This window comes from Branchiostoma belcheri, unplaced genomic scaffold, assembly GCF_001625305.1.
Source record: "Branchiostoma belcheri isolate BF01 breed outbred unplaced genomic scaffold, Haploidv18h27 scaffold132, whole genome shotgun sequence".
In the NCBI taxonomy this organism is placed as follows: domain Eukaryota; kingdom Metazoa; phylum Chordata; class Leptocardii; order Amphioxiformes; family Branchiostomatidae; genus Branchiostoma; species Branchiostoma belcheri.
The window spans coordinates 698,319-713,143 of record NW_017802736.1 but is presented as its reverse complement, the minus strand read 5'-3'; the positions used below and the strand labels follow the sequence as shown (position 1 = coordinate 713,143).

At 40.9% G+C, this 14,825-nt stretch overlaps 1 protein-coding gene across 1 annotated transcript in view; it reads right to left on the bottom strand.

Moving 5' to 3' along the window:
• Positions 1-776: 776 nt before the first annotated feature.
• The window catches only part of LOC109464128 (calmodulin-A-like), a 37,667-nt gene continuing 23,618 nt past the window's right edge, over positions 777-14,825 (bottom strand). Inside the window, exons 3-6 of the mRNA XM_019761065.1 lie at positions 8,429-8,635; positions 3,849-3,905; positions 2,347-2,447; positions 777-1,281 (exon numbers count right to left, since the gene is read on the bottom strand). Of these exons, the coding sequence (XP_019616624.1) occupies positions 2,398-2,447; positions 3,849-3,905; positions 8,429-8,635 (314 nt within the window). The 3' untranslated portion in view covers positions 777-1,281; positions 2,347-2,397. The remainder of the gene's footprint in view (positions 1,282-2,346; positions 2,448-3,848; positions 3,906-8,428; positions 8,636-14,825) is intronic.

The following is a 14,825-nucleotide window of genomic DNA, read 5'->3' as shown; positions in this document are numbered from 1 at the left end:
AGGACACCGCCACAATATATATATTAGAGTTGTAGTCCGAATGCCCTCAACTTTAAGTCCAGATGAGCCCTCATGTAACGTATTTCTTCGTCTTTTTTTAGATCTTGAAAATCACCATCTGCAGTATCGTAAGTGATATGTGAGCTTTACTTTTACTGCCAGGAAAATTGTCATTGCACTACCTCCATCGCCACGTGATCCTATAAAGGCTGTTTTCCAGCCGTTTCTGCAGGAAAATATTTAGGATTCATGTCGAGGATGTGTTAGGGTTGTCCAGGCTATGTTCATCAGGGTCATTATTCATGCAACATTTAATACGTTCCGTCACCAAACATCTTTGCCCTTCATATTGACATCAGATCTTACCTGGTTAAACTTGTGTGACGGGGGTACTCAAGTCTCCTTTTTTGACAAAATGAATGGACTAAATGGCCAGTGTACGTTCAACACGTTAACAGAAAGGATGATTCCTTTCTGTCATCAGTCAGAAAGGAAACGTTTCGCACAGTTTGCTATTGACAAAATAACTGCAGCCTTTGTCATTGCTTGTCTATGGGAAATAAATATGTGAACCCTTTATTCCATGCAATTTTATCTTTAAGCGCCTTAAATCATGCGGAAAAAGTATGCTCCTTCACTTGAAAAATAGAAATTTTACTCATGCTTTGAAGTGTGCTTAAAGATATTTATGTGGTGATACATGTACACTTTATTCACCCATACGAGCAAGAATACGACACCTGACATTATCACACGACCTGTATTTGCCACATTCTTTATATAATCCATATACCTTGTGATAAAGACTCTGAAAATTATTTGATCAACTTCTAATGATTCTTTTCGTTTTTAAGATTTCGAGAGTTGGAGACGAGTTCGAGAAAACATTAAATTCTTTCATCAGGTTGCATAAAAAAGCGCCACGTGGGTTCTAGGGAGGCAACGACATAGAGATCCCCTTCAATCCATGCTAGTTGCCTGAATAAATTTACGTTCTGTGAGAACTGTCTTGTCCAATAACCTTGATTTGATGTAGGTTAACGTTTGCCTGAGTCTGATGCGATATAGCAGTCTTGTTTCCGGGTCTACCGGTTTGCTGCTGGGCAAAAAGCATCATTGTTAGCTGGTGGAGTCCTCTGTTCTAACGAGAGTTTTTTTTCTAACAAATTCACACATTGTCATTTTCCCAAAGCTCATTCACTTGATGATGGTGATAATAGCGTTGACAGAGTTTCCAGTGCGTATCTGGTGTCGCATTCACGTAAACAATTCTTCGACTTTCTGAAAGAAAGACATACCAGTATTTGAATATCAACCTTCCACACAAAACATGTCTTATGTTTTACCTTCGGATACGGAGGTATTGTTTATGTGTGTGTTTGTGTGTGTGTTTGTGTGTGTGTGTGTGTGTGTGTGTGTGTGTGTGTGTGTGTGTGTGTGTGTGTGTGTGTGTGTGTGTGTGTTTGTGTGTGTGTTTGTGTTTGTGTGTGTGTTTGTGTGTGTGTGTGTGTGTTATTTGTCATTTAATTTTGCAATAAAAGAGTTAGAGGCACTTTCATTACCTACATGCTCTAAATAATGTATAAAAGTACAATGCACAGGTGTCGTTAGGAAGACCTCAGCATCACCCATAGCTTTCCTAGTTCCCGACAGATGATGCCCTGAGAATACATGTTACCATACTTTGTAGATTTTTGTATGGTATTTTACTTCCCTGTAGTCGGACTGAAATTCTTTCATTCCGTCACCCTTGTCAAAAAAGTTATTTATTGAGTCTGTGTGGTATATTATAGAGGGGATTTATTCTTCACGGATAGCAAGCACATGCAGTCGTCTTTTGAGACAGTCTGTGTGGTTGGTTTGGGTTCGTTTGAGTCCGTGTTTCTGTGGGTATTTCAATGCTGTAAAGGAAGGAAGAAAGCTAATCTCCAAGCAGATCTTTTGGTGGCTGTAAAGACAGAAGCAAATTGGCCAGACAGTTACCATTTCGCCACTCAACATCTGCAGAAGGTCACACTGGACAAGGTTATTAACCGGCACGGAACTTGTCAGAAACTGCTGATGCTGGGTGGTGAAATGGTAACTGTCTGGCCAATGGATACAGCCTGGCCATTTTGATTCTGTCTTTGTAGCCATCAAAAGATCTGCTTGGAGATAAGCATGAAGGGAGGGGGGTTGTAACCGCAGCATTGACCTTAAGGTCAAGTTGGCAGTGTAAATGGTCTCCCCATAGGTCTGGACGACGTGGCACACAGTTACAAATACGTCATGCCATCTCTTTGGTTGCGCCAATAAATAACAAGAATCCTGGATTTGAAACAGAAAATGTTTGCTGATAAAACTTACCTCTAGTTTTCAATGTATTAGAGTAGTTTTTGTGGGTTTCTACAGTGTCCGTTACTCCAGGCGCTGTTTGTCTGTGATACCGCAAACTGCCGTTGCAAATTCTGAGAACCAAAGAAAAAAGCAAGATTGTAAAAAGTCAAAAGTTACCCAATGGTCTCCCTTTGGGAGGCCATAAATCGAAAAAGGGAGGTCGGATTGTAGTTCTTTTATGTATGTATACGTAATCATAAGCAGATAAGCTAATCTGCAAAATTCACGAGGAAATACTGACGAAAATCAGCTGCGTTACATGATAAGACTTTCAAACAAGTTACATATAAGTAAGTAAGGTAAGGTAAGTAAGAAAGACAGGAGCATCGATACATTTCAATGAGGCAAATGAATACCTCATTCCATATCAATACGGAAATGCTATAGTACCATAGGAATATGCTTCTTGCGACATTTGTGAATGACATAAACTATGCAAATCAGGTCTTCATTTGCATGATAGAAAATGCTACAAAAGCCTACTTTCTTAAGTCTCAGACAGGCGTTTGTTTCACGGTTTTTGTATGCGAAGGACACCCTCCGGCCGAAGGGCTACGAGTCTCATAAGAAAAGAAGGCCGGAAAATCTCATTATGTCAGTGAACAGTTGCTTCCAGCCGGCATCCGATATTTGGTTGGGTATCGTCTGCTGCCTCTTTAATTGGGATAAAAGCCGTAGTAAAATGTAAATTGTGGACAAGAAAGATATCATTTTGGTACACTTTTTTAAATCGGAACTGCCTGTATTTTCCCATGGTAACAGCTCATACGCGAAATATCTAACTACTTCGTGTTTCCGAAAAATGGAAAAAAAAACTAGTTGTTGAGAAAACTTTTTCGCAATCTCCGATGACGCAAATGTCTTGAAATCCCACATAGAAAGCACCTATTTGGGTCATCAGGCGACAAATCACATTACCCTTGCTCGCGGACTAATACCAAAAACGCTTCGCTGGCCGACCAATTTGGCCACGCCAAAAACACTTCAATTCAAAGGTCTTTTGGTAAATTAAAAAACTATTTAAAAATCTATATCGATCGCCGAGCAATAGGGAGCCAAACTTAGCGTGACAAGCTCGCAGATCCGGCCGTTTACTGAGCACTATTTGGAACCGTGGTCAGATTAAAACTCCGACCCGGAACCTTAAATACAATGATACATTCGAACTTTAAGACACGTGCGATATTTGGGTAGAGAAAATCATTAACTTTCATAATGCAAATGAGGAGCTCGAGCTTATGCATATTCAAAGAGAGACCTTTATATTACATCATTCCTGAAGGTTAACATCATTTGGTGAAGGTCTGAAGTTGTGGAACTATGATATTATGGTTGAAAAGTATGGTATTAAAAATATCTATTTCTATGTTCTTTTTTTTTCAATTTTCTTTTTCATTAAGTGTAAAAGATCTCTGATTTCAGCAACATGAATGAGAAAGATGATGGCTTCAAACGACCCCTCAGTCGCTTACCGTCGTAATCTATCTTGCCGTCACCGTCTTGGTCAACTTCCCCGATCATGTCATCCACTGTAAAGCAACGAACGCAAACGTTAATACGGTCTAGCCACGAATCATCGGTATGATTATCTATTAATCAATAATGTGATACCTATGGGAAAGCCAATACACTACTTCGATCCCTAGACGGTTATTTAGTTTTACGGTCTGTTGGCATGGAACGTACAGTATTCAGAAGCGTTTTGCTTTGTAGAGCATACCCCGGTCTCGATTTTATATGAGTCATTAAATAAATATATCGTTGTTTGTATATCTTCCGTAACAGTTACATCAACCAAACTACGAACGAAATCGCGTGTGTGTGATTATGACCCCACATTTGAGAATTACCCTGCTTTAATTTAGGTAGAGAGTGTGTAAAGCCTCGGTCACAACCCGCAGTACGTGCTTTTTGTCCGTACGTTTTTTGGGAGGCTACGTCTGCTACATTTTTTCGGAAAACGTGGGGAAGGAGTGGCATCGACGCACGTTACTCGCACGTCACTCGCACAGTTGCGCAAGGTGTAAGGGTGTGGTCTGCACGCCACGTCTGGCCGTGAGCGTTTGCGTGCATCGTACGATCTCTGTGCGATTGCAACTTTACCGTAAGGAGGCCGTACTCACACGTGCGTCTTTCGTACGGTACGCACGGGGCACGCGCGTCGCCCGTACTCGCACGCACGGGTGGTGAATCCGCAGACCGCAGGTTTTACATGCACTTGTAGTGCTACGGCGTGTCTCCCAAATCCGTAGGATTCCGTACGGAGGTGGTAGTCACCACGCACGGATGCCCTACACTTGCCCACGTTTTTCACGTAGACAGCACGCAGAAGCACGTACGGCGGGTTGTGACCGGAGCTTAACCATTGGGATGTCACCTAGTAAACATAAGAGCTAAGGCCATGTTGAATTCATTATATGGATGACATCCTCTGGGAACTCCAAGACTGATGCGAGCGTGGGAATAAAAAAGTTTGGAAAAACTAAACGCACAGAGTGATATTTTATTGGCATGGTGAATAATAGATTCGTTTCCTTTCCTTCACATTTTCTTCTTGTCTTTGGAATGGATTTTGGCATTCTGCGAGATACGTATCGTTTTTCAATATTTTTTTTTCAATTTACGACATTTATTTGCTCATCCTACTTTGTACGAGTTACAGTATGGCCGAAAACGTTTTTTTGAAACGGACGAAATTCACACGCGCGCGAATGCCATCCATATAATCAAATCAACATGACCTAACTGTATCAAATGGATGGAAAGTATCATGAGCTAGAATTTCACGATCTCATGCCTTCTGATGATGTTAACCTTTGCGACTAATAACTTGTTTGTCTCTCATTAATTGAGATCCTCATTTGCAAGAGTTATATCAGTTGATCATATTCTTCATCCGATGGCAGTGTTATTCTAACAAAGGCTGGTATAGCATTTCATCATTAATTATGCAGATGAGGTCAAAATGATCTATTATGGGTTCACCACACCACGAAGTGGTGGTGAACCCTATATTGCTTTTTCTGTATGTTTCTTCTCCTTCTCCTCCTCCTCCTGCCATATCTTTAAATGGATTCAGCTTCTTCATTTTAGGGCCTAAGGTCCTGACATTTGGTATGGAGGTACAGTGGGCAAATACCCCTAGGCGTTTTTTAAATTTTTGTGATACAGGCTTTTAGAATGGTTTTATTTGAGTTTTTTGGCTGTGTTATAGCAAATGTATTACTGTGTTAGTGTGCCGTGTTTACCACGTCTGGGCATGAGTCATCACAATGGAATGCAGGGCATCAACCAATAGGCATGCAGCTTTCCTCTATACTTCTTGCTGATTGGCTGTTGGGATTTAACTTGATTAACACCCGCACAGAGCATTTCCACCTGCACAGAGCATTTCTTGCTGATTGGCTGTTGGGATTTAACTTGATTAACACCTGCACAGAGCATTTCCATACTGACAGTATGTCTTTATTCAAGTGTTTTGGTAGGTATTTCAAGCTTTTCTGCTCCAGCATTGGAATGCGGGGCATGAACGTTTNTTTCTTACGTCACAGACCAGATGAACAGAATAAAGGTGTGTACTTCGTAAACCCGGGTAAAATGTGTGACCTCACAGATCAAATGATCACAACAAATACGTGAATTCTGCATTACGTATAGGTCAATACAAGACATCGTCAGAGAGGTCTGCTGGGTACCTGCCGGGTACCTGCCGGATACCGACCAAAGAGGGTGACAAAATTTCTAACAAAATGCTACTGAAGGTAAACTTTTAATTGTGACCACGACAGCCGATGTCCGCTCGACTCCTGAACCCGGCCGGGGCCAGCCGGGCTACATCCCCGACGGGCACCGGCGTAATCGGGACCTTAGCTTAAAATGTGTGACCTCACAGATCAAATGATCACAACAAATACGTGAATTCTGCATTACGTATAGGTCAATACAAGACATCGTCAGAGAATCTGCTGGGTACCTGCCGGGTGCCTGCCGGATACCGACCAAAGAGAGTGACAAAATGCTACTGAAGGAAACTTTTAATTGTGACCACGACAGCCGATGCCCGCTCGACTCCTGAACCCGGCCGGGGCCAGCCGGGGCTACATCCCCGACGGGCACCGGCGTAATTGGGACCTTAGCTTAAGCAGGCAAAACAGACGTATTTCTTATATTATTTATAGTTACTTTTTTTGCATGTAGAATATTACAACTTTGCACACCAGATGCTATGTTTAACATTTAATTTATCTCAGAGTCTGTTCTTGGTTGTGTCTGATTTGGAGTATCTTCTGTATTTTGTGAAGATTCCAAGCTGCAAAAAATATAAAAATTACTAATCAAGGATACATTGTACATACCTTAGAAATGACATTTTTTCCCTTTGGGTATCCCTCAAATGGCTGCTTTTTAAGCTTAAATTTTAAAAGCTCCGCACATCCCCCCTTCCGCCCCATCCCCCCTCTCGGTCGCTTCGCTCCCTCGACGTGCGTCAGGTAACACTACGCTAAAATAAAATCCTAGCTAGAACCCTGGTAAATCATTGTTTTCCCTTGTGTTTCTCATTCTTTCCCTGCCATGTGGTAAAATGTGGTGAACCCATCGCTGTATTTGCTCCAAAGCAAATATTGGCCTTTCTAGTGTTTAATAGTCTTCACCTTCACTTAACTTCCAAATGCCACATGTATGAAAATCTGGCAGTTACCACTATGGAAAAATAACCGTTTCTCATTGATTATGCAAATTAAGCCTTTAGTTGCATAATCAATATCTGTCCATGTTCCTCTCGTTCTCAATTACATGACATGCATGAGTGTGTACACATTGAATAGCCCTATCATGGAACACAGCAGATTTATAGACTTTCCCAATAATTATGCAAATTAGATTCTGATTTGCATAATTATCATCTTATTATGTCAAGCATCACGTTTGCTACCTACGTACCGAAAATCGTGATGATCTGTCAACCCGTTTTTTTATCTTCAAAAGATTTTTTAAAGTAAATACCTCTGCAGTTCCAGAACAAGCTGCTAAGGAGTCAAATGTACACCACTTACTTCTCACAAGTGATGCTATGCTGCAGTAACTTAGATAGCTGCTAGGAGGCCCATTATTGAACTTGACCTTCATTTCTGCTGCCCAGCCATCCACTAAAGATCAATAACAGCCATCCACTGCTTCTTGAGTTATGTTGTACACAAACAAAGAAACATAAAAAACATAACCTCTGCAGCAACATAGGAACATGACAGGATAATAATTTCGAGCTAGAACTTTGTTTCCATAACCGCTACTCACCTACAAAATATCAAGATTTCTTCACAGCTTCTTGAGTTATGCTGAACACATATAATCAAGAAATACAAAACGCTTACTGCAGTACCGTTGGAAAAAGCCAGGTGAATCATTTTTGTACATGACCTTTGTTTCTACAACGGCTACTTACATACCAATTATCAATAGGTTCCAGCCACAGCTATTGGAGTTATGATGTCGACACACATACAAACCCACACCACAGCTACTGCACCATGGCCAAGCAGCAAGCATACCCTTCTGACGAAGGCAATGATGTCAAGCATAGCTGATGCAACAATATCACAACTTTATACGATGGAAGGAAAGCATTAAAATACCGCCTGTGTATGTTTCAATAGACACAATTATCTAGCCTTACTGAAGGCGTGGCCACACTCACCGTACGATGTTCCTGAATTTTCAAGCAGACTGTGGCAGCACCAATCACCTGCACCAAATAATCTAATACTGCATTTTCGGTAACAACAATCCCAAAAAATGCCTTCAATTTCGTACGACAATCGTGCAACGAATTTGGCCACACCTTTACTCAGTAAAGCTTTACGGGTAGGATGACATCTGTCATTTTGGTTTGCCTTGTTAGTTTATTGTTACTACTACTAGTACATCGTAAGTCAACATTATCTAAGTATATACGCTGGGAACTGTACCAAAGAATTTTTTCTTCATTTTTGTCTTCTTCTGCATTGGTCTTCCTTGTTGATAATACAAATAGAAATCAATGGGTCGATTTTACCTTCTTCCTCGCTCAGATCTTGACCCAGGCAGTTCAAGACTTGTCTAAGGTCCGAAGATGTAATGTAGCCGTTCCCTTCCTTGTCAAACAACTTGAAGGCTTCCCGAAGTTCTCCTTCTTCGTCTTCAGGCAGACACACGTCCGCTTCTGCCTTCAGAATGGACGACAGAATCACCACGAAGTCTTCGAACTGGATAGTCATGCCACCTGGGATGACAGCATGAAAGTTGGTAAGTGGCGTTATGGAACAATCTCAAAATTACATTATGGAACAGCCTCAAAATTACGTTATGGAACAGTCTCAAAAATATTGGACTCACCGGAATTTACGACTGAGTCAGCAACCTGACCCAATCGGCCGTACTCACGTGACACGCGTGAGGTCAGCGATGGGTCGAAGGTTCTTGGAAGTTAATACCACCCCCCGTCCCGCCATCTTTGATGAGAGAAGGTCGGTGCGCCTTCCGGGACGGGGGGGGGTCCAACAAGCAACCTTTGACCCATTCCTGACGTCACCTTGGATGACGCTGCATTCTTTTAATTCCGTATATAGTCGTCGTCTCGTGTAACATAGCTAGGTTCACGTACGTTTCCACTTACCATAGTCTAAAGTAATGTTGGTAATATTCTTTGAATATATAAAAGACATAAAGACTTTGCCATTGATTCTGAGGCATGTGCAAGTAATGTGCATATAAGATACAGGATCAAATTTGTCCATAATTTTGTTAAAAAGAAGATACATCAAATTCAAATTGTTTCTTTGTTTTTCTTTCTGGTTATACCTTTATTAGCGTTTGATGGACCAAATCGTCCATTCAATTTTTAAAAGTTCACTCTGAGGGAGTAGTAAATGGATGGCTAATTTTATCCAGTGTCGATAATTTGTTACGATGGTAAACCACTAGTACTATTTTGATGAGGTACAAATGCAACTAATAAAGAAATCACAAGAAAAGCGTTTTTACCTTCGCCAAGAATGCTATACTTTCCGTAGCGTTAGTGTGTATGTGTGTGTTCGTGTATGTGTGTGGTTTAGCACGATAACTCATGGATTGATTGTCATGAAACTTAATAGGTTGGTAGGTATTTATAAGACCTAGAAATGATTAGATTTTAGGTCCCCTAGCGGCAGACCTTCCGGTTTTGATATGTCATGATCTGAACATGACAGAATTTTGCATGGAAAAAAGCTCTTGTGCCCGGAAAGAAGGGACATTAGTTTCGTGCCCCTGGCAATGACTAAATAACAATTATGCGAATCAGGATCTACTTTACATAATTTATGAGAAATTTCTATAAATCTGCTTCGTTCGATAATAGGACTATAAAACACTTGTAACATGTATAATTGAGAACGAGAGGATCAGATATTGATTATGAAAATGAGCACCTATTTTGCATAATTAATTGAAAATTGTTATAATGTCATAATGGTAACTACTGGGAATTTAATACTTGCCACATTTGGCAGTTAAGTGAAGGTGAACATCATTTAAGATAATTTATTGAAATCATTACCTCATCTGCATAATTTAAGAGCAAATAGCATTTGCCAAAAAACAGTTACTCAAGCAACTGGATATGATTTTGAAAACGTCAGACGTTTCAGCTAGTATCCACTAGCTTTCGTCAGTGACTGAGAGACCAGAGGGGAAAGCAGGTTTATATACACAACCTGTTGATTGATATGCAAATAAAGTGAAGACAATTTTTGGAAGTCGAAAAAGGAACAAAAGTCAGACAAGTCAAGACAAGATGATGCAAATTAGTCTGAAAGCTCCTGCTATACAGGACAGGAGCTTAAGTGTTGTCTGTCCTCGGGGCTGGGAGTGCCAAATCCCAAGTGCCGGAAAGATCGACCCGTAGCCCCCCTTCCCTGTTGAGGGTGGGGTTGTACATTCTTTCATATATTGCCTCTTTAACACCCCGTTCCCACCAGCGTGTTTCGCGGTCTAAGACATCCGTGGACTCGAGTTTGAAAGAGTGACCCTGGTTGTGTTGTAGGTGGTGGAAAATAGCTGAGGAGTAGCCGTTGGCACTAGGTCGGCAATGTTCTTTGTACCTTACTTTAAGCGGTCGACTTGTCTCTCCGATGTAGGTGTTGTTACAATTGGGCTCCTCACATTTGAGTCTGTAAATAACATTCGCCTTGGTACCCTTGTGAGGTCGGTCCTTAGGGTGTACCAGTCTTTGTCTGAGGGTTGAGTGAGGTTTGAAGTTAGTGGCTATGTTGAAGTTTTGGAAGATCCGTCGGAGTTTCTCAGATACTCCTTGGACATACGGAATAGTGATGTTGGCCTTGTTTTTGTTGGTCAATGGTTTGCACTTCTGGGTTTTCTTAGACTGATCTGAAGGTTTGAGCGCTTTGTTGAAAGTCCAGTTTTGGTAGCCACATTTAGCCAGGACACCTCGGAGGTGTCTTTGTTCGTCCGTTTTGGCTTGGTCTGAAGTGACAATGTTGTCTGCACGATGGAAGAGAGTTTTGATCACTGCTAGTTTGTGTTCCAAAGGGTGGTGGGAATCAAAAGCCAGGTACTGATCAGTGTGGGTTGGTTTCCTGTACACTTCAAAACGAAGGTTACCATCTTCCTCTACGATAGTTTTGGTGTCTAGGAAAGGGAGCATGTTGTCATGGCTTGGCTCCTGTGTGAACTTGATGTTGTCATCTATCAAATAGCATTTGCTTTCTTAAGATATACTAAGATCAACTGATATGATTCATGCTAATGAGGCTCTTATTTGCAAATTCAAAGGGTAAAATATGTAATTCTTCCACCAAAGGGTTAATATCATTTGACGAAGGTATGAGATCGTGGAACTCTTGTTATGAATGTTTTGTTCTTTCTTTATTGTGGATTTCTCTCTTTACGTCCCTGCCAGCTTCCTATCGGCGTCCTGGTCACCTACCAGGACCTAACCTCCTGTGCCTGACCTTTTTGTGATCTGTGGAGGGAATTCCCCGTCCATGTGCTGTCAGAACACACAAGCAAACACACATACAAAAGAACAATACATACCGCTGTATACGTGAGTCATGGGGAAATACTAGTTAGGATAATGATCCAGCCATCCGTCTGTCTCAGTAGAGACGGATGTCATTCTCAGTAGACACCCTATTAACGTTAAGCAGCTAAGAGGACAGAACTATACCCTATCGATCTCAATTCATTCCATCATCTCATTACGGGCAATAGGAAGCAAAATAAATCTTCATACACGTTATATAAGTGAGTGAAGTGGCACCAACCATACATGCCAAATTTAACGCTATTGTATAACGCTGCTGCAAAACGCGCCATTAATTTTCCAATATCGCCATCGTCAAATAAACGCCATCTCTGTGTGGAAATTGAAACAGCTACAATGAGTAAAAATGTATTGGTGAGGCTATCACAAATGAGATTAGACAGACAAAGGTCAATATACTTGGCAGGTGCAATTACGTCCTCTGTATTACAACCACATCTGTTACAAGCGATAAGGTTGTCAACGTGCGTTTTGATAGTTATTGCCAAATAGAACGGCGCCAAATCACAGAAGACCTGCTTATTTTCTCCAATAACCTGGGAGAAATCCGCTGTCACTTCCATCGAGGCTGTACCGACAGGAAACACTACTATAGGGTGTTTGCACTCACGTGACTATAACATGCATATAGCCCACCATGCTCGATGGTTAAACCTGAACGGGTTTACATACAGATGATTCTGAATTCAGCAAGCCAGTATGGTGGTAGTTGTGACTGTATGTGGTAGCTAACGGCCACGATACCCCACAACATGCTGCACGGGGATGTCGAATTATCCTGGTACATTACCTGAAAATGCTACTGAAGTGCCGAAATAATCTTGATTTATAGGCATTTCAAGACAAAACATCCTGGCAAAGAAGGTTATTGTAGCATTTAATCATTAATTATGTAAATGAGTCCCTGATTTGCATGAGTTATATGTAATGTTAAGGCTTCGATAAATTATGAGAATCAAACTGTTCTCCAACTCAACAAAGAAAATTGACTCACCGGAATTTTCCACCTCGTCCTTATCAGCTTTCTAACCCAACTGTTGTAGACACGTGGAGCGAGCGATTCGGTCGAAAATTTAGGTGAGTCAATTTTCTTGACTTGCAGAACAGTTTATTTAAGTCTATCGAAGGTGATTAGAAAAAGAAAAAAAATCAGCATGCTGGTAGGTTGGTACATAAGAAACTAAACTTTAATCATTTGGGCGAACATAGATGTCAAAAATGATTTAATTGGCAAAAATGGGTGAAAAAAGTTGCATTCTAAGCCAAAAATCTAAGTTCAGTACCCGTTTCGAATTTTAGAACAACGTTCGAATTCGGAGGTTGACGAGCGCGGGTCAATGACCCCAGCGCTAGGGAACACACAGGATTTCCAAATATGGGCATCCCCCATCGTGTGAAACTGCAACAGATCGCGTGGGCCAATCTCAGCCAATGTCAGTGGTAAGTTTTCCATTTCCTTCGTAAAATACGGCCATGTGAATGCCAGTGAAAATAAAGTCAACAGAATTTTGACGGTCATTTTTTTTGTTTATCCATAACTATTGTCGACGTTGTAATGTAGGAGTAGAGGGGGCGTTTGTTTACGTATCATGACAAATGATACATCAAATTGTTGTTTTGTCAGACATTTTAATCTTTTTCGGGAAGATATCTCTCTAAACGTAATAAGGATGATTACCTAGCATCCTAGGAATTTGACAGAATTTTGACGGCTATTTCAAGGCTAAGAAAATATCGTGGAGCTTCAAAGTAGGTGAGGAAATATGTGAACGCTGGTTTCAGTAAATTTATACCGTCAGTCTTCATTATTATTTCGTGAAAGATGTATCCCTCGTGCAGGAGTATTGTGGTCAATCGGTTTTCCGCGTTCGCAGCTAAAACACGGGGTTCCCTTTGTTTAATCGGCATGTAATTTTGTACGTCGTCTGCCCTTGATGATGCGCGTATTTTTATTTTTACCGGAGCTGTTTTCGTGGTCACTGTAATATTTAGGAAGCACCTCTACATTTAAGAGGCTTATGGGACTGGCCGAAAAAAACGTTGTTTTGAATAGCGGGGGGGGGGGCGTTTCCTTCATGCAGATGCTTGGATGGGTCATTAATCAGAAACAGCTGTGCGTTGCCTGTTGCTTAAGTATACTGTATGGGACCTGTTTTGAAATGTGTTCACAGATAAAAGTCATGGTTGTCTCCGTCGTATTTTTACTCCGTGGAGGAGATCAGGACCTCCGGACGGAGTGTTGTGAACAGCCGTTTTTTCGTGTTCGCAGCTAGAACACGGGGTTCCCTTTGTGTAATCGGCATGCACCTTTATACGCCGTCTGCGGGCATGCCTGTGATGATGCACGAATGTGTATATTTGCCGTTGCTGTTTTCGCGGTCAATGTAATATTTCAGATGCACCCCTACAATTATGAGGCAAACTGGAATGGTCCAGAAAAAACCGTTGTTTCGAATAGCGGGGGGGGGGGGTCGTCCAAACTTCAGGCAGATGTAAGGAGGGGTCGATAACTGGTCTTTAAGATGTTCGCAGCCGAAACGCATTGTTCTGTACGTAGCAGTTTCAGTATTGAAGTAATTGCATAATTTATGAGGAAATTTTGTAAATCAGCATTATACGATAGGACTATTTAATCGTGTGGCATATTTAATTGAGAGCGAGAGAAACAGAGGCAGATATTGATTATGTAAATTAAGACTTTTAAGTTAAAATTTTCATAATTAATGACAAAATTTTATACTATAACTTATAGTTAACAATGGTACGTGCATGGAATTTCATATTTGGGGTATTTGAAAGTTAAGTGAAGGTGAACATCATAGTTAACAATGGTACGTGCATGGAATTTCATATTTGGGGTATTTGAAAGTTAAGTGAAGGTGAACATCATTAAACATAAGTTATTCAAAGAAGGACCATTTGCATAATTTATGAGGAAATTCTAGAATGGCATTCTTTATTAAAGGAGTACTAACCTCCAGAGGGAGGTGCTATATTCCGACAGGCATTAATTTTAGGAAGTGAAAAATGCATATTATTTTACAGCATACAATTAAATGCCCATTTTGCGCGCAAGTCTTAAAACGCATCGAATCCAGGACAAACTCTCCAAATACCCTCAAAACTATCCCAGAATACACCACGCTACCCCATTGGTGTCTATGTTTTAAACAAAAAGTTACGTTACAGACCTCATTTCGGGGGCGATAAGAAAAATCCGTACCGTTTTGTGTTCTTTGGTATCTTACCAACCATTGCCCTTCTTGGTGTCCTTATCGCCCCTCATTTATGCCGCAAATATTGACGATGAAAAAAAGGCGTAATCTAGTTATCCTTTCCATAAGTGGCGTAATCTAATTATCTGTTT